Source organism: Mastigoproctus giganteus, chromosome 6 (assembly GCF_048544385.1).
Source record: "Mastigoproctus giganteus isolate SK-2022 chromosome 6, ASM4854438v1, whole genome shotgun sequence".
NCBI lineage: Eukaryota > Metazoa > Arthropoda > Arachnida > Uropygi > Thelyphonidae > Mastigoproctus > Mastigoproctus giganteus.
This window is the reverse complement of record NC_143580.1, coordinates 53,390,254-53,414,788: the sequence shown is the minus strand read 5'-3', so window position 1 is coordinate 53,414,788 and position 24,535 is coordinate 53,390,254. Positions and strand designations below refer to the sequence as shown.

At 35.7% G+C, this 24,535-nt stretch overlaps 1 protein-coding gene across 1 annotated transcript in view; it reads left to right on the top strand.

Moving 5' to 3' along the window:
* LOC150084275 (beta-alanine transporter-like) overlaps window positions 1–24,535 on the top strand; it is a 138,486-nt gene that overhangs the window by 39,818 nt on the left and 74,133 nt on the right. Inside the window, exons 4-6 of the mRNA XM_090375138.1 lie at window positions 6,509–6,663; window positions 16,922–17,090; window positions 22,568–22,694. Of these exons, the coding sequence (XP_090231264.1) occupies window positions 6,509–6,663; window positions 16,922–17,090; window positions 22,568–22,694 (451 nt within the window). The remainder of the gene's footprint in view (window positions 1–6,508; window positions 6,664–16,921; window positions 17,091–22,567; window positions 22,695–24,535) is intronic.

The window sequence follows — 24,535 nt, the reverse complement described above, 5'->3', positions numbered from 1 at the left end:
TCTACTTGTTATAGTTTTAAAAATATATCAGGCACTATTATTTACTTTCATTTTCAAATTTTTTCAAAATTGGCACACTGTGAAGAATTTCATGTTTTCATAGTGCTTGTAAAAAATTATTGCATGCTGACAAACTGAACATTGCATATTATATTTTTGTTGCTGATTATTTGAAACTAGTGTATATATTAGTTACTTATAAACTTTATATTTTATATCACTTCTTGCATTATAATGTTACCTTTATTCTTAGTGTTTTCCCGGTATGTTCTCATACACCGAAGAGATCATCCAAAAATAATACATCTTGTCAAATAAATAATAATAAGAAGAGAAGAAATCACAGTATTTAATGTACTGGAATGTAATATTCAGCAATTCAATATAAATCACTGAAACAGATGCGATGAAATACATTTGGACTTAACTAGCTAAACTTTAACATTTACGCTCTGAAACAATAGTTATAAAAAAACTTTTGCACAAACAATCCTTTTGAGAGTAAATTACATATTTTCATTTTATTTTGCATAAACAGTAATATATATCACTTAAAGACTAATTATTTCTCATGCTGGACAGAAATTAACAGAAGGAAACCTGTGGAAAAACCTGTTTCATAGCAAAACACCATTGCAAATTAACTTGTAACAAATATGGTAGTACTGATAGATTTTCTCATGCTGCAACTTAACTATGGGAAAATGAAAAAAATATAGAAACTATACTAAGTAAAAAAATTTTCTGTATTTAAGAAAGTACAGAAAATCACTGATTTTTATCTTCAATCTACACTTAATGTAGGCTCATTATTTTTCAGTTAGACCTCAAATGCAGCAAATAGGAAAAAAAAAAAAAAAAAAAGTAAACTGCAGCCATTATCAACCCACTTCAGGATGAAAGCCTCCTCAACAATTAATATTGAGGGAAATGGACCATAATCTGCCACTCTGGTCCAGTGAGGGTTGGCAGATCGACCATATTTAGCATTCAGGCTTGAACCCTGGTCCGTGTTGCTACTACACTCCTGCTCATGACCACTCTGCTACAGAGGTCATTTGTAGAGAAATGGAATTATAAACTAATCATAGCATGGATTTGTTAATGGGAGATCATGCCTAACCAGTCTGATTATCTACTGAAACTAGATGCAAAGAACAACTTTGACATAATTTACTACTTTGATTTTAGCAAAGCTTTTGGTATATTTCTTATGAATTGACTTCTGCATAAATTGAAACAATATGGCAAGATGGTCTGTGTTGCTACTGCACTCCTGCTCCTGACCACTCTCCTACGGAGGCCGTTTGGATAGGAATGAAATTATAAACTAATCATAGCATGGATTTGTTAATGGGAGATCATGCCTAACCAGTCTGATTATCTGCTGAAACTAGATGCAAAGAACAACTTTGACATAATTTACTACTTTGATTTTAGCAAAGCTTTTGGTATATTTCTCATGAATTGACTTAATATATGAATTTTGAAAAAAAGTATTCAAGGTGAATAAAAGGATGGCTAAAGGTGGGATTTATTCAAGGCAGATAAAAAAACAGTTAATTGATAGGAGAGTGGCTATAAATAGCCACTTCTCTTCATGTATCAATGTCACAAGCAGAGCCTCACAAGATTTAGTTTTTGATCCCCTACTTTTCCTATATTTATTAGTGACATTGATTTAGGTCTTGCAAGTTTAGTATCTGAGTATGATGCTACACACTACTTATATAAATGCTGTATACATCTTGTAACATGAAGCTAAAATAGCTTTAAAGGCTATTTAAATCAACCCTCAACTATTTTTGTCAACTCTCATATTGTAACTTAGTTGCCAGTTCTTGGACTTGGTGTCTGGCCACTAGTGATGGGTACAAGTGATTAGTAATTGAGAGAGAGAGATTTTAGTAATCAAAATATTCATTCATTAAAATTCATTGTTAAGTTCATTTGGAATTTGAATAATGGAAAAATAGAAATTTTGGCTAGTTTAGTTTAGTTATAATAGGATTTAAAACTTGAGTAAGTGTATTTTTTACAAGGTTAGCCTTAGGACAGACAGCAGCTGGGATGAAGGCCTCTGGTATCCCCCCCACTAACCACCACTACCACAAAAAAAAAAAAAAAAAACCCAATATATAAAAAAAATTCCTTTTTAAAAGTTTACGTAAGTCATAAGAATAAAAATGAAAATACATAATAAAAATTATAATTTTAATGCAGCATTAAAATATGTACAAAAAGTTACACCTCTGTTCTAGCAACATCACTTCCTACTAGACAGGTTTTGTATAAATCCATGAAAGGAATAAGCAAACAACTATGCCCGACAGGATGTAGTTAAAAAAGACCCTCACCCAAAAATTGTGTTCAAGGTTAATGACTGACACTTGCTGTACCTTCCTCAATAGTCAGTTTTACTAGGGTAGTATTTGAACTAAAATTTTAGTTTTCATAAAGTAATTGGGTGAAAAGACCTGTCAAATGTAGTACAACCATTATTGCAACTTGTTTTACTTAGTGGTCATGCTACACCTCATAGGTGTTGCTCGAAAAAGTGTGCGCACGCACGCACGCACTTACATATGTATATATATTTTTTGTTTTATTTTACATACATAATATTAAATAGAAATATGTGTACCTGTGTCATTTTTGAAAAAAATTGTACACTCAATATTCTTAAACTTGAATGGAAGTGACTGACTGTATCTTATATACATATTATGAAGTAAGATAAAGAGAAATTTAGGTTTAGAGTACTGTATTGAACTGAAAAGATGGAGAAATATGAATTATAAATAAGTTATGGAAATTACATCTTCCAGCACACTGCTGCTGAAGAAAAACATAAATATATGTTTATTATACTCGTAGATGTACGAAATATGATAAGGTAAGTTGGATGTAGTGGTGACTGCATAAATTGCCAGAACTGCTACAAAAAAATACAGGATAGAAGGAAGGATAAGGAGCAAGAATAAAAGTATAAAGAAAATTTTATACTTATGTTAAAGATATTTAAGTGGTATATATGTCTTCTTGTATTCCACTTTCTTCTGTAATATAGTTTTTATGTATATTTTGTATATTCTATCTATCTTAATTTCATATATATATTTTTTTATATACAGGGTGATTCACTACCAGTGCGACAAACTTGCAGGAAGTGTAGGGGGCACAAAGACGAATCGGAATCACATAGCATTGCAGGGTCCGAAATGCCTTCGTCATGTGGTAGAGGACGTTGAACGGGAGGTCGCGTGAACAGCGATCTCGCTGGAAGTCAGCATTTGCGAACCGGTTTCTGAGGCAGTAGGATGGACGAGTATTCAAACGTTGAACTGGCCGACATGCACCTCGCGTGTGGAACTGCGGACTGTAATGGGCGTGCCGCTCTGCACTTAAACCAGGAACGTTTCCCGCACAGGCGTGCTCCTCATCATACGATTTTCGCACGTGTGCACAGAAGGTTACGTGAGACTGGTTGTTTCATGAGAGGTACCATGAATCAAGAGCAAACTACGAGGACACCAGACAATGAGGTGAATGTCCTACGTCTTGCAGAAGGCAATCCGAGTAAGAGTACTCGAGCGATAGGCCAACGATTGGGTATTTCCCAATCCACTGTATGGAGGATACTGTCAACAAACCAAATGAGTTCATACCATCTGCAACGCATCCAATCATTGGAGCCTGCGGATTATCCACTCCGGAGGACTTTTGCTACTTGGTTTCTTCAACAGAAATGGTTTGCAAATGCTGACTTCCAGCGGGATCGCTGTTCACGCGACCTCCCGTTCAACGTCCTCTACCACATGACGAAGGCATTTTGGACCCTGCAATGCTATGTGATTCTGATTCGTCTTTGTGCCCCCTACATCTCCTGCAAGTTTGTCGCACTGGTAGTGAATCACCCTGTATATACAGAATGTATAAATAGAAACACTTGCAAATTCACGCTTTTGAAATTTCACTTATTAGTGGTTTACACACTGAAAAATGGAATGACTTATATTTTCATGTTTATATTTAATGTTTGTAACATTTTTCTCCCTCAGAATTAATAAAAGTTTTGCCTAATTGAAAGTAACATTTAAAAGATTTTTTAATTAAAATTTTTGTATTAAAAAATAAAAAATAATGCAGTTCATTACTAAAAAAAAGTCAAACACTGGTATACTCCAGAAGGAATTCAAAATATCCAAAAAGTTTTTTTTGAAATTAAGAACAAAAATTTAATATCAGATGTCGTGTGACCACCTTTCTTAAAATGGGGAGCAAGATGAGACTACCAGTTTAAATAATATTATTTTTTTAAAGAATAATATTTAATTTTGTAAATTTTGTATTTTTATGAAAAACAAACTAGAAATTTATCAAAAACTGTGTGCTGTAAAATATTTTTCTTCCATAATCAGACACATCGAGAATGTAGAAGGAACAAATGTTGCCAACCAATGTTATTGTATACATTGATATATTTCATTAAATAATATTATATTTGATATACAAATGATAAACAAAAAATTTACATGATTAAAAGCCAATCTTGAAATTGATTGAACACATATTTAAAATAATCCCTCAAAGAATAGTAACAAATACTAACAATCATTTGGAATATCCTGAGCAAGAGAATATTTTACTAACTACTTATTGTTCAGAATGTTGTCCTTAGTGAGAAAATAATCACTATTAACTGATGATAAAATAAATCTATTAACCTACTAATCATTTGAATTATATGACCATAATCAAATGAATCAAGTGATTTGCTATAATCAAATGAATCTGTTATAGCTCTTGATGATACCAATCACTACTAGTTGTCCATGATGAGATAATATCTGGATGATAGGACTCTATTGAGAATAAGTAGCAGCATACTTCTTTGACAGAAGTGCTACTTAGCCAAAATTTAAGAGTAGACAACTCATGAAATGATTCACAGTATGTTGAGAGGTTGTATAATGGTTGCTCTTTGTGCAAACTTTAGTTTGCCTTTATGCATATAGCCACACAAAAAAAAAATGAAGCTTAATAGAAAAATCAATTAGGCTAAGTGAAAAATGAAATTTGTTCCAGAAGTTATAAAATTTATGTAATGTCATTGATCCCTGTAACGTGTGTAGGTAAAAGGCAAACTGAAGTTTGAACTTCACTTTATCTTTTAAGTTCTCCTTTGGTAGTGGCTAATATGCAGTGTAGCATTTTTAATTTGTCTTTATCATTAATGCTTTTCATAATATCTAATTTAAGAATTATTGATTCATACATAAATAAAACTAATTTATAGTTTGTTTTTTTTAACCTGAACAAGGAACATGAATTTTATATTTTGGTTTAAGATAGATATTGTAATTGTTATGAAAATTAAGATGACAATAATAAAAATTGAAAGAAAAATTAGAACAATAATATTGTAAATTCTGTGTTTAATTGGATAATCAGTAATATTCATTTTAAACTATATATTCAACTCACCGGCAGCCATCTGAAATCACAAGATATTACCAACATTTTTTTAGAGCACTCTCACCCCATTCACTAGAGGCAGCTTGAATTTTAAAAAGAGAAACTGTATCAGAGAATTATGTCAGGAAGCACTGTGAGTTACTCCAAAGTGAACAGAATGGGCAGAGCAAAGTAATGAAGTAGTGGGGAGGGGAATAGAGGTCAAATTTGATCCCTATGCAAACAATGGATTAATATTTTAACTTTATTTTTCATTTTAATCTAAACTCTTAATTTTTTAAAGCCAAAATGTTAATTTTTATATGAATGAAAATTGAAATTGCCATTTTTAAATACAGTACTACGTTTTGGTCTCCAGTCTAAAATATATACTTTATATATATATTTCCCCCCCTTATTTGTGTTTTTACTACCTAATTTTCCTAGTCAGGAAACACAAAAACTAATAATGACCATAGATAGTTTTACATGATTAAAATTAAATCTCGTAGAATATCTCCCGAACCAGTGTGCAAAATCAAGCTGTGATAGTGGTCACCTGGCAAAGGTCATTATGTTAACACCAGGGGCTCACATCTGGTGAGTATGGGCCTGGCACACCCAGGGGTTCTGAGCTGAACATCATTCTTCTCTCGCCGACCGGGCTAGCTGAGTGGGTAAAGTACCTGCCCAGCAACCCAAAGGTCGCGGGTTCGATTTCCGCCTCGGGCTTGGATCAAAGTACTGCAAAAACCTTGGGAGGTGCAATATGGCCACAGAAGCCAATGCGCCAACAACTACCAAATCAAAAAAAAAATCATTCTTCTCTTTCTTGGTGATTCCCTTCTTCTGTCTCTCTCACTCACTCACCGGGTAACTCAGAATTTTTTTTGACTGGTGCAACAAAAGCTTTAGGCTTCCTTGCACCATATGGCCAATAATAATAATAATAATATGTAGCCTATTTGCTATTCTAAATTGCCAGTGGGCATTTTAATAATTTGGTATATAAAAATGTGGTATTTGAATATACTGTTCCTTTTCATTTCAGGTTTGGACGGAAACCATCCATTATTATCAGTTATATACTTGCATGTATAGCAGGATTGGTATCTGCCTTTGTTTCTAGTTTTGAAGCATTTATATGCCTTAGATTTATTGTTGGTGCTACTATTATTCCAATTTCAGAGGATCCATATGTACTTGGTAAGTCTTCTATATTAAGATTTAAAAAAAAAAAAACCTTTTATGAACTGGCCACTAAATGACAAATTAAAATATGGTGGTTTAACAAAGTACCCCAGATTTTAACATTTCTATTTTTTGTTGGGGAGGGTGGGGGGGGAGTACATATACATGATGAGAAAGACTGTCTTTCCCAGTTTAAATCCTAAATATTCATATTGGTTCTATAAAATAATAAATTTTAACCAAAATTCTCAGTCGTACATCCTAATGGTCCAGTTCCTCTGTATCTTCATAAAAGAATAAAGGGATAAAGTAATGTTAAATATACTAACATTACTTTTTTTATAACTTATTCACTAATGACTTTATTATCTACCATATAAAAAACATCTCACTCTGTGTCTTTCTTTGCTTTTTTTTTTATTTGAAAAAAATATATTTGCCTCACTTGTGGCAATTTTTTAGTGTGGTTCTGTATTTAACCAACAAATTGTCAGAAAATGTTCATTTAATATCATCAGTCCCCACATGAGTGGTAATGTTTTCTTTACCCCCTCCAATCTGATAATCTGTTGGTAACACCATCGATTATTGCTCCTGGAAAACACATTCTGGTTCTATTCCAACTGTCTTTATTATAAAAAATGTTACTTGTTTTCCTGACAATAGTTTCCCATTAAAATTAAATCTTGAACCAGATGTGCACTTGACTGTTGTGTTTTAAGACCTGAATTGGAGGTGCATCACTTGGCAGGTCAGCGCTACTGGAGTCCTGACCAGTTCGCAGTTACATTTGTTTTTAGGGTAAGCACCCATTTCTTCAGTGACTGACATTCATCTAGTAATGCACCTAGTTTTAATTTGAAATTGGTACACTCCTTACATTGAGTGCAAAGAAAAGAATTATTAGTTTAGCTTGGTTTGTCTACTAGACAGATCTTAGAATACACCAAGTGGAGAGAAATCATGGGATACCTACCTAGTAATGGGTAGGCCCACCTTTTGCTTGGATAAGGGCAGTCACATGATGAGGCATTGAATTTACTAGTTCACGAAAGCGTTACACATTTATTTCCATCCATGATTGCTGCACCGCTATCCATAATTCCATTGCATTCCTGGGTGGAGGATCCAAAGCTCAAACATTACCTTTCCACAGCATCCCAAAGATGCTCCACAGGGTTCTTTTCCGATGAACAGGGAGGCAATTTCATGGTGGTAAAATCTGCGGAATGCTCTTCAAACCATGTTCTAGTTACCACAGCTCTGTGGGGAAGTGCATCGTCCTGCATGAAGAGTCCATTGCCCTGTAGGTGCACAAACCATGAAGGGATGCAGATGGTCTGTGAGGATGAACACGTAACCTGGACTGTTCAGAGATGCCTCTAGACATACCAGGGATCCCAACGTGTGCCAGTTGAACACACTCCAGACCATTACTGACCGTCCACCTGCCTGAACAGTTGACATAAGGCAGCGTTTCCCAAACTTCTTTAGTCATGGAACACTTTTCATCTCACAATATATTTACAGAACACTTATGAAACATAAGTTTAGCAGAAACCAAAGAAATGTTTGCTAATATTTTATTACGTACGACGCATTGTGCATCAGGAGCATCTTTATTTCCAACACATGTAGAGCCGAAATTCAAATAACTGTCATCATACTTTCGTTTTGGTTTTTTATTAGTTGGTTCCTGTTTTTTCACTTCAAATTTTTGGGGAACAAAAGGCTATGATTGTTCATCCTCACTTTGAAGTGTGACAATATTGTGTTCGTTTTCATCGACCACAATTGTAATACTGTAATAAGAGAAGCAAGTACTAGAAGTACTTGCTTCTCTTTTTGCAGTTCCTTTTTTCAACCCCCAAATCCATGGTCATTTATTTTAATAATAATATTTTGAAATACTGATAATTATCAAAATAAATTTATACAAGGAAGTGAATTTAGTTATGATATCGGTTCGCTTACCCCTCTCATTCAACCCGTATACTCCAGACTAAATTGCATACAAATGGCATATTAGATCAATACATATCTGCTTTTTCATAGATATCATTACCTCTACGCATACTTCTCTATGCAAAAACCCACCAAAATAAAGTGTTCCGCGGTCTATTTGATTATTAGTCTATGCCAGTATATCAATAACTGAAAAAAAAAAACAATATTAAAAATTATAATGATACAAAAGTGGTGTATGCTACAAATAAACAAAATTTATTTATTTTATTTTATTTTTTTAATTATTAATTACGATTTTTCATTTTCATGGAACACTTATTCACAACTCATGATACACAGTTTGCGAAATGCTGACATAAGAGGTGCATTAGCATTAGTAGAGGTATATGATGCAAGAAAGCAAGCTTATGCAGCATCAGCCAAAAAAAAAACCTTCCTTTTCACCCCTCTGTTCGTTCAAAATACCTGTCCAGCTGAGCCTTAAATTTATTTAGGCTATTTACTTCCATAACAAGGGATGGAAGTTGTTCCACCAACTACCCACTGGCTAAAGGCAAATTTCTGCGCATCTATCCTACATCTGTCTTTCCTCAATCTGAATTTATGCCCTCTCAGGTTATTATTCTGAGCAAGAGGAAGAATCCCATCAGCATTGAGCATGCTGAAACCATTCAGGGCTTTATACACCTCAGTCAGATCACCTCACCTGTGCCTAGTCTCCAGACACTGCAATTTGCAAAACTTAAGCCTTTTTTCGTAAGAGCAACTCTTTGTTTCATTCACTAATCTTGTTGCCCTTCTCTGTACTCGTTCCAGCAGCTCTACATCCTTCTTGAAATGAGGCCTCCAGACCTGTATACAGTACTCAAGGTGTGGCCTGACCATTGCCTTATACAAGGGAATAATCACCTCCTTATCCCTGCTAGAAAAATTTCTGTATATCACTGACAAGACACCATGAGCTACTCTTGCAGTCCATCTACACTGCTCAGAGAACTTCATATCTGCCTGCACAATTACCCCCAGGTCCTTTTCATTCTCTACCACTGTCAGTGTAGTACCACAGAGTTGATACGTTGCTCTGGGGTTACTGTTTCCCATATGGCACCTCCGTAGCCAGGTGCGCAGGAGCGGCAGTGCGTAGCACATGCTTCTTGATTAGATCGGGGTTCGAGCCCGTGACCACCAAATACAGAGAATGACCACCGCATATCCTCGGAGCAATATGGCCTTAGTTGCTAATGCTCCTAAAAACCAAAATAACAATAACTGTTTCTCATATGTAGTACTTTATATTTGTCAATGTTAAACTTCATTTGCCACCTCTCAGCCCATCTGCTCAACCTTTCCAGATCCTGTTGCAGCAGCATAGGGTCAGTAGTGTCCTTAACAACCCTGCCAACCTTTGTATCGTCTGCAAACTTTGACATTAAGCTTGATATACCATCATCAATATTTATAAATACAGAAAACAATAATGGACCCAACACTGAACCCTGAGGGACTCCACTAATAACATTAGCCCACGATGAGCAGTGTCCATTGATTACCACTCTCTGTCTTCTCCCTCTCAACCATCCCTTTATCCATAGCAGCAATTTGCCTCCAATGCCACACTGCTCCAATTTGTGCAGCCATGTTCAACAGTATCAAAAGCCTTTCTAAGATCCAAATATATAATATCAAAGTTATTCCCTGCATCCAGTTTTTTTTTATGCCTGCACCATAGTATCCAATCAAATTGATCAGGCAAGACTTTCCCTTAACAAAATCATGCTGTGTCCGAGCTATAACTGAAGTCTTGTTTAGATGATCCTGCAGTGCTTCTTTAACCAGTGCCTCCATTAATTTTCCTGGAACAGAAGTTAAACTCACAAGTCTATAATTACTTGTGTCAACCTTTGATCCTCCATTGTGAATTGGGGTCACATTTGCACATCTTCAGTCTATGGGTGCTCCCCTGAGTCCAAAGAAGCTCTCATAATTATGGCTAAGGGTTTGCTTCTTCCTTTTCTGCCTCTTTTAATATAACTGGATAGATCCCATCCACCCCAGGTGCCTTTTTTATGTTTATCCTCAACAATTTCTCCTTCACTTTCCTCTCAGTTATTATAAAATCATCTAGCTCACTACCAGAGTTTGCTTCACCTCTGGCATTCCCTTTCCTGAATAACTCCTCATGTGTGAATATAGATGCAAAATACTCATTTAGTTTGTTTGCCACCTGAGCAGGATCCTCAACTGTTGAACCATCAATATCCAGTGGACCAATCTGATTCATCCGTCTCCTTCTACAGTTTACATAGGTAAAGAACTCTTTTCTGTTTTTCTTTGCATCCTTTGCCAAGGATTTCTCATAATCTGCTTTTGCCTGCCTAATCTTCTTTGTGACTTGGTTACAGACCTGCTTATATCTATCATAGGCTTCCATGTCATCCATTAATTTATGTATCCCATGCATTTATCTTCTCTGCCATATGTCTCATTAGTTCATCTGACATCCATTTAGGCCTAAAACCTTGAACAATATTTCTTAGTTGGTATGTAAAGCCTAGTAGCTTCCAAGATAAGTTCTTTGAATGCTTCCCATTTTGAATTTGGTGTTGGTAACATCATCAGTTGGTCCCACTGTATAGAATTTAAATACTGTCTCAGACCATGTAGTCGCCTTTACGAAAGCAATAACCCTTCCCTTTACCCCTGTTGGTAGTTACCTCTCTGAGTAAATCCCACTTCAGCACACTGTGATCACTGCCACCTAGTGGTTCCTTTATCTGCAGATTCTTAATGGATGAAGAATCTGCAGATAATCAGATATAGGTAATCACTACTGATAATCAGATTAAGAGTATTACTCCCTCTAGTTGCCTCCCTAACATGCTGATGTAGAAAACAATCATCCAATAAATCCACAAAAGCCGTGCTAGTGTGTGAGTGACCAACCCACAAATTCCAGTCAATATCTGGGAAATTAAAATCCCCCATTATAAGACTCTCTGATTTACTGGCCCACTCTATTTCCCTGTGCAGTTTCTTATTATACTCATCAGAGTCCTTAGGCCTATAGCACACTCCTATTCTCAATTTTGATCTCCCAATGCTTATGTAACACCTAACTGACTCGACACTGCACTGTCCAGCGCTGTCGAGTGGCTGCACTTCCTCAGATTTTATCTGTTTCTGAACTAATAGCATAACCCCTCCTCCCTTCCTATCCTTTCTGTACACATTGTACTCCCCAAATTCCAGTTCTGCATTCCTTATATCTGTGTGACACCACATCTCTTATATCCCAACAATATCTGCCTTTGATGTTTTGAGTAATACATCAAATTTATTTACTAAACTCCTAGCATTGGTGTACACGCAAGTATACATGCACCTGTTCCTATTCTTAGCTACCCTAACCCATCCCATGTGTTTACTTGTACTGCAATGACTCCCAGCAGTCTCTTAAATATCCTGCATCTTGATTTCCAGACTGCTGCTCATTCCAATAGAAGCAGTGCAAGAATCACTTTCATCTCTGCCAGTGTCTATTGTTAATCTATTAGTCCTTGTATCCCCCCCCCCAAGCTAGCAGTTTTCCGACTCACCTAACACTGCCTCGATAGCATCAGCAAATATTCTTGCACCCTTTCTATTTAAGTGTATCCCATCCCTGTAGAAGCAGTCTCTCCTGTTAACAAGTACAGACCAGGCTGAAAAAAATTCTACCCCTTGAGCCTTGCACAATCTTTCCAGGGCTGAATTGATCGACAAGGCTCTCATCATATATTCCCTACTATTGTGTCTGGGCAGAATTGCAGACACTTTCAAATTCAATCCTAATTCACGGCTTTTTTTCAACAGTGACCTGTTCTTGTTAATTAATTCTGCCGGTCTCTTACTCTTAATATCATTTGTGCCAACATGTACAACTATATCACCTTTTGTGCCCTTAAAAGATGATATCCACTCTACAACGTCATCAATCTTTGCCCCCTGGCGGGCATACCCTGGTCCTGTTCCACCTATCCTTTTTACAAAGCATGTTCCCCGTTTCCCTGACAGTAGTCACTAACAACTAGTAGTTCCTGTGGGATCAACACATTCTGCCTTTGGGGTTGCCGCTGTGTTGCATGATGACCAAGTGCAAGCTCTGGCATTGATGTAGGCAGCTGAGAGCTTGATGGGCCCCTCAGTTTAGATCCTTCGAGGGCATCCACCCTGTCCTTCAAGCTCTCATATAGGCCCATAACAACGCTGAGTTGTCGCCTGATTTCCTTACACTCCTTACATCGCGCACACACAAAGACATCCCCCATGGCAATATTATATCCTGTACCCGACTGCTCCACAAACATCGTGAAAGCAGTGCATTTTAAAAGGCTGTGATTCAGAGGGCAGCTGCCCCCCTCAGTTCTCTCCTGAGTCACAGCACTCCCATTAGCTTGAGCCTTTTGCTTTGCTGCTCTGGTCTGAGTCATGATTTCAATTTAATTTCAATTTCAGTACAAAATTATAACCCTAAACTTGTATCCCAACACAGTTATAACGCTATATATATATTTTTCAGTATCGAGTATTATCTGCGAGTTCCATTTATATAACTTCCGTATCAAGTTATGTATTAATTAAGTATGTTACGTTTGTAATCTAAGTTGTTATATGTATTTAGTTAAAAAGTACAATTTAATTGACAGCGAAGTTTAACAAGATTAATAGATTTTACTGATTGATTGACAATATTATATTATATACTATACTATACTAAACTTACGCTATCTAGTTCAGGATATAATGTTGTATCGTATAACAATGGCGGCAAGTTACAAAGCTATCTTGATTTACCATAGATTTACAAAGGTAAATCTATGGACACTTAAGTATTAAGTAACTTGCAAATCTTGCTGTCTCAATTCAGAATAAACTAAGTATCCTGCCTAGGTCTATAAGCTACTTATAGAAAATAATTTGATATAACAATTGGTCAGTAAAGCGGCTAAATATGGCTAAAAAACTTCTCGTTCTGCGGAGCTGCAACTTGTAACACGTGGATTTGATACCCTTACCGATAATACTAAGTAATACCTACAAAATCTCTATCCAAGTTAAATTTTATACTAAGTATCATAACTAGGAATATAAAGCTACTCTAGAAAATAAGTTTATATGCCAATTTAAGCTAATAAAACAGAAAAAACTTCTCTATTCTAGGAGCAGTAAAAAACTTTGCCTGCACAAGGCTACTCTCATTCTCAAGCATGTTCGAGTATGTTCTTGTACTCTCGTTCTCAAGCATCTGCAGTTTCCACCAGATATGCACCCTCCTGTCCACTTGAAATAACTGGAAACGGGACTCGTCAGACCAGGAGACCCGTCTCCAGTCATTCAAGGTCCAGTGTCGATGTTCTTTTTTCGCTCAGTTTAGGCATAGTCCTGTGTCATGGTGTTAGCAATGGGACTCTGGTGGGTCGACGGCTCCCATAACCTATTGCAGCTAATGCTCGCCTGATGGTCTTGGTGGAGACATTTTTGCGACTTCTCTCTCATTGAAGTTGGAAGTGATTTGTGCCACTGTTGCTCTCCGATTGGCTGAAACAACGCGAGACAGACGTCGGCAGCCACATTCATCCACCACCTTTCTCTGCCCACTGCGCTGTCCAAGAAGAAATGTTATTCCGGAAATGGTGCATTCCCGACACACTCTTGATACTGTCGAATGGGGATAGTGCAATTTCTGTACCACTCCTGTAATAGAGTGACCCATGCATCATGCACCCACCACCATCCCTCCTTCAAAATCTGTTAACTCACAACATTTATCCATACTGACATTGAAATTCCATCTACTTGAATGCAGTGTACCTATATACCTGCCAAGCAGTGGGTTCGTCCACTGGCAAGAGGGGTGACAGCATTGCATTGCCCAGGAACCAGGTATCCCATGAATTCTGTCCTTTCAGTATACATGCCACAGGCTATATTAGCAACAAACTCATGACTCGCACTGAAATTCCAGCAGCCATTTTCATCTGGGTCATGATATCCTTGACAGTGATACAATATTAGAGTTATCTTATATGATTTTGATTTATGATGAGATTCATAAGAATTAAAAACCAGCTGTTCACAAATGTGCCAATATATTTCGAACTCAGCGGGTACCAAATTGTAAAACTTTTGCTGCTGTGAAGAGACAGACAACTTAGGGAAACTGATATGCTAAAACCATTATGAGTAAATTTTTTTAGAGGGAGAGATATTAAAGAGTAAACTGAGCATCACAATGTGCATGTGATGCTTAGTTTTTCAGCCATGTTATTCTCAACTTTGAAAACACCTGAGCAAAAGAAAACTTGCATACGTTCTTAGTACTTGTTATCAACCTGCCTTTTTTTTTTTTTTTTCCTTTAATGTCTAGTGTGTCATTTTTGGGGACAATCTTAGTAGACCTTATATTTTAATTTGTGGGAGCAATTTGTAGAAACTATTGGAAGACACCCCTTGACAATTGGCAGACGATGTGGTTTATGCATTAGAGAAACTGATAGCTTTTCACCTCACATTTCCCATGACATTTCTGAATTTTTAGATAAAGATTAAAATAACTACTAGAGCAGTCGGAACAGTACCTCTGTGCAGTGGCCACCACGATCACCTCATATTGCACCTTTAGATTATTTTGTATGGGTCATGAAACCCATGGTTTATTCTATGCATATTGCCACAAGACAAACTGATAATTTGCATTTTGGAAGCTGCTGAAACCATTAAGAATAATGCTGAAATGATATGAAGTGCAATGAGTGTGGATTTGTCACACTCATTTTCCTTTAAGAGGTTTATTTCAGTTTGTTTATATGTTTTCTAATTCATGATTAATGTTTAACATGTTCACTGCTTCCTCATGCAGAGACATACCCCATTGCAATATTGGATTTTTAATCCACTTGGAGAGAAAACGCACCTAACTTGAACTTTTTCTTCCAATTTGACAGAATAAAAACTGGAATATTTTATCAAGCAGCCTTCACTAGAGAGCAGCCCACACAGGAGAGAAGAATTTTTTATTTTTGAAAATAACTCCATTTATTTGTAGAATAAATGGAAATTTTTATATCTATATTTGTGTTAAACATGTATTTAGGTTAATTTGTTAATCATCATTGGTATTATAAACAGGTATTATCTCAAAGGTATTTGAGGCATAAATTTCATAGAAAAAAATAATGTGGGTAGATTCTTAGAAAAAATTTAGGGATATTTCAACAAAATAAGTTGAATATCACTGTTCTGTATAGAATATTCAGTAGTCATTAAAATTTACTAATAGAAATTTAAGCAATGGAGCTGCACCTGTGAGGTTCCTCTTGAAAATAATGAGCCCATGTTAATTGTTCACTGAAGATTAATATCATGATTTTCTGTACCTTTCTAAATACAGTATAATCATATTTTTGCTTGGTACTTTTTTTTTTTTTCACACAGTTGTAGCATAAAAAAAAGTTCTGTGACACCATGTTTTTGTTCTTCTTTTATGCATTATATTGCAATGTCAGTGGGAACATTATAGGTTTCCACCGACACTGAAAAGTGTGGAATTGTTTTGTTTCTACTTCAAGTTATTTATAGAACTTTCTCGTGTGATCAAGCAACATAATATATCTATCCATTTGGGTAGTAATGTGTCTTAGATGAGATATTTTTGAAAGATTCATTACAATTTTTGAATAATAAATGTATTTTCATTCAAACATAGAAGGTGATATTAAACTATTTATACACATAACCATAAATATATGCACACCTGCATATTTTAAATTTCACACAGTTTACAGTTTTTTAAACTGTAAAATGGAAGAGGCCAATGGTTTCATCTGTATATTTTATATCTCTAAAATGTTTAATAAAATGTGTAAAAAAATGCATCATTTTTTAAACATTTAAATTTTTTATTAAAAACTAAAAAAATTTACCTACAATAACTATTGTAATCTATTAAAAAAAAAGAGGAATTATTAGTATATATACTTCAAGCAAAATTAAAAAAAACCAAAAAGTTTTCCAGAAATTAAGAAGGAAGTTTGGCACCTGTCAGGTTATATGCCATTGGCTTTGTTACTTTATAGGGCACCATGGCTGCAGGTTTAAACAAAGAACACTGTTTTTGTAAATCTTCCTTTCAAAAGGTATTCAGTGACTGTCTCTTCTCCAATGGATAAGTACAATTTTTGCATTAAATTTTTCTTTTCTTTTATTATTGACTTTGTGTATTTGCAAGATATAAATAGAATATTTCTGATAATTTATTACTTTTTAGGTTTAGAATATATTGGTGTTAAGAAGAGAACACTGACAACCGTGATCTGGTGTACAGGATATATCTCCTTTTCAGCATTGTGCCCTTGGATTGCTTACTCCCTTAGAGACTGGAGGATGTTATGCATTGTAACAACAGCACCGGTATCTTTTATGATACTTTGTGGAGCGTAAGATTTTAATATGTATTTTTATCTTAAGCATCATCAGTAATTGAACCTGATCAGTGCCAAGTTGTTGTTTGTTTGTTTTTCAGAACTATGCCTAATTCCTATAGTATGTTTAAAAAAAATTTCATTTAACCAAATAATCAAGATAAATATTCTTATTCAGATATCTGGCAAAATGCACAATATATCAGAATTGATGCTTCCCAAGATAAATCTAAAGTGCCATTGAGCAGAAATATTGGAATATATATATTACATTGTGTTTATTTTATATTATTGTGCATATATGTTATTATTTAAAATAATTAAATGCACAAGGCATAATACATTAAGAATTTAATATCTATATAATATCGGTGTGTAGATACACCATAGACAACTCTTAAACTAGTTAAACTCTTAAACTCAAACAAATGATGCCTACAACAACTCTAAAGTAGTTGTTGTAGGCATCATTTGTTCTTTCTCATATTGTGCTCTGCCTTCACGACGAGTTGCCATGATATTGCACTACCTCGAATAAGTAACGCTTCACTAATAGAGAAGACTATTGTTACTTATTCTCAGTGAGTACCACCACCCAGACATGTTTCAAGGCTATTGGCCTGTCATCAGTGGGTGAGCAGATACCCTGGTATTGCAGACATGACGACCAGTTGTGAAGATAATCACACAATATGAGAGATGCCAAAAGGTGTATATGACAATATTTAAAATAATTAAATGCATAAGGCATAATACATTAAGAGTTTAATATCTATATTGGTGCAGAATGCTTATGGTAAGCATTCTGCACCAATTCCAACAGATTCACACCCTTCCTAAAATGAGGTTGGTATTCAAGGCAATGGTTAGTACTCAAAATGAGGCCTAACCATTGCCTCTTTGTCACTTGCTCGCACAGTTCCTGTATATATCATTCATAAAACCCCATCAGCTGTCCTAGCAGTCTGTCTACACTGCTCAGAGAACTACTTTGTGCAGTGTTCTCCCAGAAAATTTTGCCAGCTGGGTGGTATTATGAATAACTGGGCAGAGAAGTGTAATACTTCACAACATTATGAAATTTTCTGTTATTTATAAATGTGACTTAAGCGATCTAGAGCAAAAATGAATTGCATAATTTAACATTATATGCTCCTGTCGCATTGACCTCGATCGCATAGTATGTTCGAATTAATATTGATCGAGATTAGTGAGCAGTACCGTACAGTACCGCGAGAATCGCTTAAATTTTAACCAGGCAGTCAGTTAGATTCACCAGACGGTGCGTCCATTCAATAGGTCCTGAGGAGAACAATGTTGTGTTAGACTATACAATTACCCTTAGATCTCTTTTGTTCTCCACCATCTTGATTGTGGTACCACCCAGTTGGTATGTTATTCTGGGATCATTGCCACTTATGCAGTACCTTGCATTTATCAAGGTTTAAACCTCAAATGCCACATCTCAGTGCATCTGCCTAATTATTTCTAATTCTTATTGCAGTGGTGTGCTTTCGTTAACCACTCTACCAACCTTTGTATCAATAGCAAACTTAGACATTAAACATGTTATGTATTCATCGATATCATTAATAAATCTTCAAAACAGTGAGGCCCAGCACTGAACCCTGTGCCCTCCACTAATAACATTAGCCCAAGAAGAGCAGTGCCCATCAGTGACCACTCTCTCTCTCTCTTCCACTTAATCTCTTTATCCATAGCAGTAACATGCCCCCAATGCCATTGAATTAATGAATCTGTATGAATTGGAGTGAAGTCACCCTTGCTCCAATTTGTGCAGCAGTCTTTCTTGTGGAACAATGTTAAAAATTTTACTGAAGTCTAACTATATGATGTAAAAATTATTTTTTGAATCCAATTTCTTGGTTTTATATAATATATAATGATTGATCAGACAAGATCTCTCCTTAACAAATCTATGCTGTGATTTCCATTTAATTTCATTCCTGTAAAAATGATCCTGCAATACTTCTTTAAGCACTGACTCCATGATTTTTCCAGGAACAGAGGTCAAGCTTATAGGTCATACTCACTTTTCCCTTTGATCTCCCTTTATGAATAGGAGAGAGATGTTTGCACATCTCCAATGTATAAGGACTTCCCCTGAATCCAAGAATCCTCTTATAAGCACTAAAGGGGAAAGGTTTACCTACCTCTCTTGCTGCTGCTTTTTATATAAATGGGGAGGTTTCATCAGCCCAGGTGCTTTATTTAATTGCATATAGATATTCCTGGACTGGACTGCCCACAATATAAAAGATTATATAGTAGCATCCACATGCTTCCTGCTGACAGGAGACCAACTCCTGTGGCCACTGTGCTGGCACTGGCCACAATTTTGCAGAATGCCCAAATAAGGATAAACCACCTACCTGTGCTAATTGCAAGACAAGAAAGAAACAAGCTAATCATTCTCACTGTGACAACAGATGAGATGTCAGAATATACCAGAGCCATAGACCTCATAATCAAAACCAGATCAGATTATGAATAACGTGCCCAAAGAGGGAATGAACAACAGAGTAACAACTACAGTTATGCAACTGCTGTCAAAGTTCACTCATGGTGATGAGCGAACTAGCTAAAATCATTCAGAAAAAGAACCCTCAAATATTATGTACACAAGGACCCTATACTTACAAGGGCATTATCAAAGGGCCTCCCAGACACTTCTAGAATCATACCTGCAAACATCTCTACTACTAGACAAGGTGGCAGTACTGTGGCTCGGTGCTGGGCTGCTGTTGTTGTGGCTTACAAAAATATTACCGTTACCAGAATCACTAGCTTTTGCAGGGAACATGCTGCATGTGTCTGCCTTGATGATACATTTGGCAGATTATTTATAGTTTCTCTCTACTGCCAGTGCAGTCAACGGCATCAAGGTATACAACCATTCCTACATACAACCATCCCCGGAGCAATATTGCTTTATTTGCTAATGCTCCTAAAAACCAAATAACAAATAAACAAACAAACCTACTATATACGGATCAAGTTCTTCACAGATTGAGAGGACAGGAAGTCATTTTTGTCCTGGATGCCAATGTCAAATCTACCCTGTGGAATAGACCAGTCACAGATGACAAAGGAGCAGCATTAGAGGACCTAATTATAAGGCACAATCTCCACATAGCAAACGCTCCAGGGCACCCTCCAACCTGCAACACACCTACAGGTCAAACGTATCTAGATATTACCCTCACAGCCGCAAGCCTCCGTACCAAAATATAGGAATGGAATATATACCCAACATTGACAACCAGTGACCATACAGTACCGAAAACAACTCTCTGCCACTTAATCTCTCCTAAGAAAGGACACCACAGACATCACAAGATATAAACCAAAACAGGCAGACTGGGAAAAATTCTCTGAAATTATTAATAACAACCTAACTGGCTCCCAGGCACTTGACATTGGTAACCACCGCACCATGTTCCTTGGTGGACTGACCAACTCACTTCCACCAGGAGGCATATGTGAGCCGCTGCCGAAGGGAATATCAACGAACACGCAGGAACAAAAATAGAGATCCCAACAAAATCGATTGCTTAAATGAAAGGTATAAAATACTGACAAGAGAATTCCATAGGAAATCTATACAGAGAAGGTGGTGGCATGGGAATGCCTTGTGGAACAGACAACAAGCACTGACCCTTGGGGCCTGGTCTGCATGCTCATTATGGAAAAGATCAACCCAGGAGAAAATTCTCAACAGTGACAACATCAACAGGATCTGACACAGTAAGGTGGGAAGACTCCATAGGAGTCATTCTCAACTCCATTCTAGCCAATGATTACACAACTCAGGAAAATCCAATTCAAGCAGAACTGAGACGACAACGCTTATGGATGCCGAATTATCAGAAGTAATTCAGTTGTGAAACAATTTTATTGGTTGAAGGAGCTGTCCTATGACAAAGAATGCTAATTCAACCATTTGTATCCAACTTTCATTATGGTCAGTGATGTAACTAAGAATTTTTCCACCAATGGTCAAACATCTAAAAATGTCTTTGCTTTTGATTAATTTTATTTATCGAATTATTATTTAATAATTATATTAAATTAATATTTTATCAATTGATTAATTATAAGTATAATGTTAATTAAATTATTAGTATTAATATTGGTCATACTATGCAAGGAGGCTAGGCAATGTTGCACCAGCCAAAAAAAAAAAAATAAATAAATAAACAACCTATGTTTTCCTTCCTCCTTTAGGGAATATCTTCTTAAGTTTCTTTCTTTCCTGTATTGTATGTTTTGGACAGGACCTTGAAATCAGGAAACCATGCAATTATAGCACTTGAACATTTCTTCCTGGTAGCAGGGAACAAAACTGCTCAAGATGGAAACAAATATATTCTTTCCTGAGGAAGTGAACCTCTTTTCTTTTTTCTAACCAGAAAAAAGACAAATGACTCATAGCTTTTTCTTTCTTTCTTTTTTTTCCCCAATCACTTATAGTTGCTCTCATGGGAAGTGCATTAGTGACCTTGATGAGCTGATTACTGATGTCAGTTGTTACCACTGCATCAGATAGATGGGTTCTAGTCAAGATTTATTGTGACATTGCTTGTGAGATAATTAGAAAATCCATATATATGTATTTGATCAGTTTATGTAGGTCTTGGCAGTGGGCAGAGATAGTGATATTCATGTTGTAAAACATTCTGCTTATCCTTATTGGCTCATCAGCTTTTTGATAGCAGTGGACTTGTGCTGATTGAAGATTTAAAGTGCTCAGAAGAAAGCAATGTCTCCAGATGATTTCCATATTTGTTTGGCTTTCTTGTTTCAATTAAAGCAATGTCAGTGGCTGTAAACAGAAGCAATCCATCTGGAGTAAATATCTGCAGTGGTAATGCCACAATCAGATAATACATGGCAGACATGGCAAGTAAGCATCACTATAGGCTAAGGAACTTCAGAGACGTTATGTTTTTCAGAGATTTATAATGGGGAACATGAGTATTTGATGGTCTAGAGATATAGCAAAAGTAAAAATCACCAATATTTTCAAGTTAGTGATTGGCAGCAATGAAAACAAGATTTAGGAAATGCTATCCTCTTTTGAGCTGAGAAAACTCTTTTCATAAGAACTTTTTTTAATATGTAAATTATCTAGAAAATAGTGGTAATTACTAGTGGCTCAGTAAATTAAAAAAACTGGTATGACTGCTAATCGTATTCTTGCTTTACTGTAAATGCGATTTCTTATTTAAAATTTTTTATGTTGACTGTATTACTAGTGACATGTACACTCCATGACTTTTCAGATACTCCAAAACTGAAAAGATTTGATGCCTGCCTTGGATGTGGATTTTGCCTGATTTTGAAAATCAGGCTTTATCTTCAAAAAATTTAGCACAGTGTCAGACAATATTTTTTATTTGCATTAGCCTTTACAAAAATACAACAGGTTTGTTGTTTCACTATAGGTAATAATGACATTTTCTGAACAGTTTTATTCCAGAATCTGCAGGGTGGTTACTGACGTGTGGAAGAAGAAAAGATGCTGCAGAGATATTAAAAAGAGTTGCATGGTTTAATGGGACAACGTTACCTCAGGAATTCGAAATGCCTACAGAAGTAATGTCATAACAGAATTTCTCTTAAAATTTAATATTTTTCATTATTTATTAATATAATTTAAGTGTTTAGTTTGAAACTTGAATATTGTTTCAATATGTATATTTCATCTAAAATGTCTGCTTATGCACTCTTTCTTCTACTAGTGCAAGTTTGACCAACATGAGCTTTTCTTTTTATACTTTGATTTGACTAACACAAACACATTTTGAACAATGTGAACACTTAATGAGACTGACTATATTTTACAGCCATGTCACCAACAGTTTTAGACCAAAGTGGGGTCCCTCAAGGTTTAGTTCTAGAGCTTGTTTATGATCTTGAAGATACATATGAGGGAATAAAGCATACAGTGTTGAAATTTGTAGGTGGAGAGAGCGTAATCATGCAAGTCAGGTTGTTCATCTTCAGATTTATTGAGTAAGATTAGTAAAGGGGCATCTAAATGAAGCAGGCTTACTAAGGGTCCAACATCCCAAATATTGGAAACAAAGTGTTTCCTTTTGGGGAAAGAAACAGTTTTAATTGAATGATAAGTGGAATTTTATGTCAGGTGAGTTTAAAGCACACAAAAAAGTACATAAAGTGAGACTTAGAAAGTAAATCTTTAAATATTTATTATATTTAAAGATTTAATCTTTTACTGCTGCACTCTGAACATATATGGTTTAACACAAGCACACATGATATACATATAAATCACATAACTAATATTTGAAAATGTTGTAACAACCAGTTTTGGTTTTATGCAGTGTTTCAAGCTTTTTTTTTTTTTTTTTTTAATTTAATTAGGTTTTTGTACACATTTCTTTGTGGAACATAAAGATAATTGGATAGAATGGAATTGAGGCAGAGAAAATATGATCCATTTATTTTAATAAAGAAATAAAAGAACACAAACTCTCAGTGGGAATATTTGCTATACAGAAGTTGTTTGCTTTATAGCTAGAGGTGAGACAATTTGCCTGTATTTAAAATTTGGAAAAGATGTTACAGAGTACAGGCAGTATATATATTCCTTTATTATCTGAATAAAAAAAATAACAAACAAGTACATTGTGTTTTCAGAAAAACAGCTGTGTCTGCTCCATATTAATATTCAAATAAAAGAGAAAGTTTATAAAATAAACTCAAATAGTCTTCATTATAAAATTTACAGCATTAAATAGAATCCAGTTTCCAAATTCAATTCCAGGTTAGTTATATCTTTGGTCTAGATTGCAATCCTCCAGTGAATACTGTTCCGTAGATCACTGTAATCCAAATCCTTGCTATCCAAAAGCTCAACAAATATCTACACTATTGTCTTTTCCCACACGTTCTGCACAGGTTGATATTGAAGCTGTTTACGTAGGTGCCACCACTCTTACAACTTCTGTATATTTGCTATACAGAAGTTGTTTGCTTTATAGCTAGAGGTGAGACAATTTGCCTGTATTTAAAATTTGGAAAAGATGCAGACACAGCAGACAGCTGTGTCTGCTCCATATTAATTATGACTTAGCCATTATAACACCCAATGGTGCCTCCGTAGCCAGGTGGGCAGGAGCAGCAGTGCATAGCACACGCTTCTTGATTAGACCGGGATTCGAGCCCATGACCACCATATACGGAGGATGCGGAAAGGTCAGGGAATGACCACCACATATCCCCGGAGCAATATGGCCTTAGTTGCTAATGCTCCTAAAAACCAAATAACAACAACACAACACTCAATATTCATGTGACAAAATTGGATTAATTTTAATGCAGCTGAAAGTTGACAAGGGGAACAATAATGACAGAACGAATATATTTTATCCTTTTAATAACCTTAAAATTATTTAAAAAAAAAAAAAAAC